The sequence below is a fragment of the Tursiops truncatus genome, chromosome 9, assembly GCF_011762595.2.
Source record: "Tursiops truncatus isolate mTurTru1 chromosome 9, mTurTru1.mat.Y, whole genome shotgun sequence".
NCBI classification, from domain to species: domain Eukaryota; kingdom Metazoa; phylum Chordata; class Mammalia; order Artiodactyla; family Delphinidae; genus Tursiops; species Tursiops truncatus.
In genome coordinates this window covers 98,918,850-98,923,068 of record NC_047042.1, presented here as the reverse complement: position 1 = coordinate 98,923,068, position 4,219 = coordinate 98,918,850, and the positions used below count along the sequence as shown (strand labels likewise).

At 43.3% G+C, this 4,219-nt stretch overlaps 1 protein-coding gene across 8 annotated transcripts; it reads left to right on the top strand.

Moving 5' to 3' along the window:
- The first annotated feature begins 369 nt into the window (after positions 1–369).
- GIMAP2 (GTPase, IMAP family member 2) lies at positions 370–3,731 on the top strand. Of its 8 annotated transcripts, none has more exons than XR_012334141.1 (3): positions 370–616; positions 1,501–1,536; positions 2,477–2,664. XR_012334141.1 is itself a non-coding variant. In XM_019933943.3 (3 exons), exons 2-3 carry the CDS (start codon positions 1,509–1,511, stop codon positions 3,502–3,504), a joined length of 990 nt encoding a protein of 329 aa, XP_019789502.1. In that variant the 5' UTR covers positions 534–616; positions 1,501–1,508; the 3' UTR covers positions 3,505–3,731. The 8 variants fall into 8 exon arrangements, 5 of the variants coding, with proteins under 5 accessions (XP_019789502.1, XP_019789499.1, XP_033719355.1 ...); XM_019933943.3 differs by having other exon boundaries at positions 534–616; positions 2,543–3,731; XM_019933940.3 differs by having other exon boundaries at positions 545–616; positions 2,540–3,731.
- The last annotated feature ends 488 nt before the right edge of the window (positions 3,732–4,219 follow it).

The window sequence follows — 4,219 nt, the reverse complement described above, 5'->3', positions numbered from 1 at the left end:
CATGAGTGAGTTATTTCCAAGTGCTCTGATGGACGTGACTGTTACAGTCAGACAGACATGGGCTTCTCCCGGGTTCCCCTTTCTGTACCCTCCCCGCTCTGCACAGTGCCCTGTCCTGTGCCCCTCACACCCACGCTCTTTCTGCCCCCAGCCCAGCGGCACTTGCCTTTAGGACAGTCACTGCTACGGTGTGGATGAGGTGTCATTCCTCCTGGGAGGAGTTGAGGGGTGTTCATTCAGGCAAACCTGTAACTGCGGGGACACAGCCCGGGTGGGAAGGAAACAAATCTACCGGCATCCCTGGCGCCCCTTTTCTTCCTGTCCAGTTTAAATGATTCAAACATTGTTTTTTTCACTATTGAGAAAAGACAGTCCATGCGACAACAAATTATTCATTAAACTTTGCCATTTTAACTATTTTTAAAAAGAGAATCAGACACAGACATGTGCTGGGGCTCACTTGCAGTGAGGAAACTCAGTGGAGATTCGAGAGAGGAAGAAGCAGACTAGGTTTCCGGTTTTCTGGTTTGTTTGGTTTTTTTTTTTCTCTTCAAGCTGAACGGGCAAGTCACAGATTTCACTGGGGAGGCTTCTGTTTCTTTCAAAAATAACTCAGGTAAGTCCACACTCAAGAAAGTTCTGCAGTGTTGATTTCTAGTTCCCAGGCTAAAGAAAAATTTTTTTAACAAATTTGCCCTATTTTCAGGGAAACAATTTAGAGTGATGGCATCTGGCTTAAGTGAAGCCAGTTTACAGGACCTGTAAACTTCATGGAATTTAGATTACCCATTACTGGCAAAGAGAGCTTCGTTTGCATAGAGCCAATAAAAAGTGCTAACTGGGAAGAATTTGGTCATTAACTCATGCATTTTCTCTGCCTTGTCGCTTGGTACCGGCTGCCAGTTTTAAGAAACGTTTCTCTGAGTAGGAAAAGGAACTAAATGGCAAGGCTTCTACGTGGAAAGAGGAAAATTCAAGTAATTAACGGATCAAATGAAGTGTATTTCTGGTTTAAAGGACAGTGTACTTTTCTGGAGTCGTGTTCTTAATTCATTGAGCCTCTCAGCAAGGACGCAGCGTGGAGGGAGGGGCTGGGCGAGCTGGAGAAGGATCGAAAGAAAGAGCAGTCTGAACCTGGGACCCAAGGCAGACCTAGAAAGGACGCAGAGGGAAAGGAAGGTGTGTGGCCACGGAAAGCAAGAGCGGGCGCAGAGGTCCTTCAGGGAGGAGGGTAAGTGGAGGAGAGGTGGGCATGCAGATAAGAAGAAGTAGGTGGGGCGACAAGCCAAACCCATCTTCTGACTCACTGGGTTGACTCTGAGCAAGTGACTAAACTTCTCTGTAAAAGAGAGATAGTACTTCTTTCCACCCACCTCCTCAGCTTTGTGTAGACAAATGAGGCATGGTTGTGAACGTGTTCTAGAAATATAAGGTTCTCTCATGAGTCGTAACTCAAAAATGATAGTTTTTTAATTGGTCTCTGGTCTCTCTGTCCCTCAGGAACTGCCATGGGCCGAAAGGAATGCAGTCACTCTGGTAAGAAAGTGACTTCCTCTCTGTGCCTGTTTACCCATCCTGTGCTTATGTTGTATAAAAATCATGCTATACTTTGAAGCAAAGCATAAGTGAGCAGCAGTTTCTTCACTAGAGAGGATCATTTCACAATGTTCATTTCAGTATTTTCCTGGTCTAACCATTTCGCTGGTGGTCGGGACCACACCTCTGCCCAGCCACGGTCAGAGGAGCCGTCTCTGGTCCTGGAACAGTCAGGTTACTTTCCCCACCTGAAGACGGAACCCACTGTCTTGGCTACCCGTCTCTCATCTCCAGAAAATTTGCCTTTTACAGGGCCAGAACTGGATGATATAGGCAAATTTTGAATGACAAGGTATGTTTTTAATTCTAACTCATCCTCCAAATATGTTTTTCTAGGAGCCAACATGGCAATGCCCTGCAGACCTAGAGAAATCTAGAGTTTTAAAAATCATTATTTTATTTGATAATAGAGTTAGCTTCTATTTCAGAAATACCATACATTGTGAGAGTATCTTTTCCCAGACTTTTCCTTATCATTAAAAATATTCCATTGGCATGATCGGTGTGGGAATAACGAAGCAAGCTTCTTCTTTTTTTTTTTTCACCTTTGTTTTTTTTAATTGAAATATAGTTGATTTACAGTGCTGTGTTACTTTCAGTTTTACAACAAAATGATTCAGTTATACACACACACACACACATACGCATATGAATAGATTTTTAGATTCTTTTCCATTGTAGGTTATTACAAGATATCGAGTATAGTTCCCTGTGCTATACAGTAGGTCCTTGTCGGTTATCCATTTTATATATAGTAGTGTGTATATTTTAATCCCAAACTCCTAATTTATCACTCCGCTGCCTGTTTCCCTTTTGGTAACTGTAAGTCTGTGAGTCTATACCTGTTTTGTAAATGAGTTCATTTGTATCATTTTTTTAGATTCCACATATAAGCGATATCATACGGTATTTGTCTTTCTCTTCTAAGTAAACTTGCTCTTAGCAGGACCATATACAAAGAGTCAACAAGCTCAACATGCCGGAGGATCAGAGCTGAGAGTCATTCTGGTGGGCAAAACAGGAACCGGCAAAAGTGCTACAGGGAACAGCATCCTCGGGAAGGAAGCATTTGAGTCCAGACCGAGTGCCCAGTCCTTGACGAAGACTTGCAGTAAAAGTCGGGGAAGCTGGGGAGACAAAGAGATGGTTGTCATTGACACACCAGACATGTTTTCTGGGAAGGGCCCCTCTGAATCCCTGTACAAAGAGGTACAGAAGTGCTACTTACTCTCCGCACCAGGACCTCACGTGCTGCTCCTGGTGACACAGCTGGGCCGATTCACCACGGAGGACCAGCAGGCTGTGCAGAAGGTGAAGGAGATCTTTGGAGAGGATGCCATGAGACACACAATTGTCCTCTTCACCCACAAGGAAGACCTCAAGGGAGGCTCCTTGATGGATTACATCCATGGCTCAGATAACAAAGCCCTAAGCGAGCTGGTGGCTGCGTGTGGGGGGCGAGTGTGTGCCTTTAGTAACCGTGCTAAAGGGAGCAATCGGGATGACCAGGTGAAGGAGCTAATGGACTTGACTGAGAGCCTAGTGATGGCGAAGAGGGGTGGCCACTACAGCAATGGGCTGTACAGCCTAGTAACAGGGTCAGAATGTGCAACTGTGCAGTCAGAGGAAAGATTACAGGACTTCAAAGAGAGCTTTGTAAAGTACACGGAAATTCAGAGACGTTCAGCCATGGCCAAAGCCCTAATCCTAATAGTGATGTGTATTCAGGTGTTTGTCAGATTGCAAACTCTGTTATTTCGTGTCTTGCACGGAATGTGCAATTTCTTTTACCGCTTACTGTTTACCATGTGCCATTTATTCTGTCGCTTACTGTTAATTATACCCCAAAAATTAATGGTAATTTTTAGAAAGACCATTAGACGGGAATGCAAGACTCCTATATTATAGTTACAATCAGTGGTTCTCTATCCACTGTCATTTAGTGGGTGAATCACACACTGTGCCTCCCCTGTAGAACACAGTGCCTGACAGCACCAAACATTTGAGATTCTGTGAAGTGCTTAAATCTTAACATCATTCTATTTGTCAGTAAACCAAATGATTTTAAAAGTTACTGTTTGTATTGAAATATAGCTTTTGATACTTGTAAACATAAAATTCCTCTCATTTGCAAATCTCTAAAGTCAGTTTTATGTCCCTAAAAACTCCTTTTCTTCTTTATACTTACTATTTCTACTGAATATAACAAAAATAACAATAAAATTTCTACTGGGTACAGTACAATAACAAGTAAGCTGTAGAATTCCTGAGATCACATGTCTTTAATTCTGTGCTATGGTTTTATCTTCAGAAGATGGTAAGTGAACACGTGGCTCATTTCTGTAACACAACCAATGCGTGTTCAACAATCACACGCGGACACACTCACACATCAATAGTCTGTTTTATGTGCATCAAATTTGCTTAACATTGAAAGAGGCTCAGCCAGACTTTACCCCTGGTGCCCATTCCCAGTTAGCATTGAAACTCACACAGACGCTTACGCTTCAGACAAGATGGTGGACTGAATAGTTTGGAGCACCATCCTGTTAAACGCAACTAGAATTTTTAAAAATAAACACAGGGCTTCCCTGGTGGCGCAGTGGTTGAGAGTCCGCCTGCC

Coding starts and splice junctions, on each gene's coding strand:
- GIMAP2 (XM_019933940.3), top strand. CDS start 1,509: ATGGGCCGAAAGGAATGCAGTCACTCTG. Junction 1,537..2,539: donor AAAGGAATGCAGTCACTCTG/GTAAGAAAGTGA, acceptor ACTTGCTCTTAG/CAGGACCATATACAAAGAGT.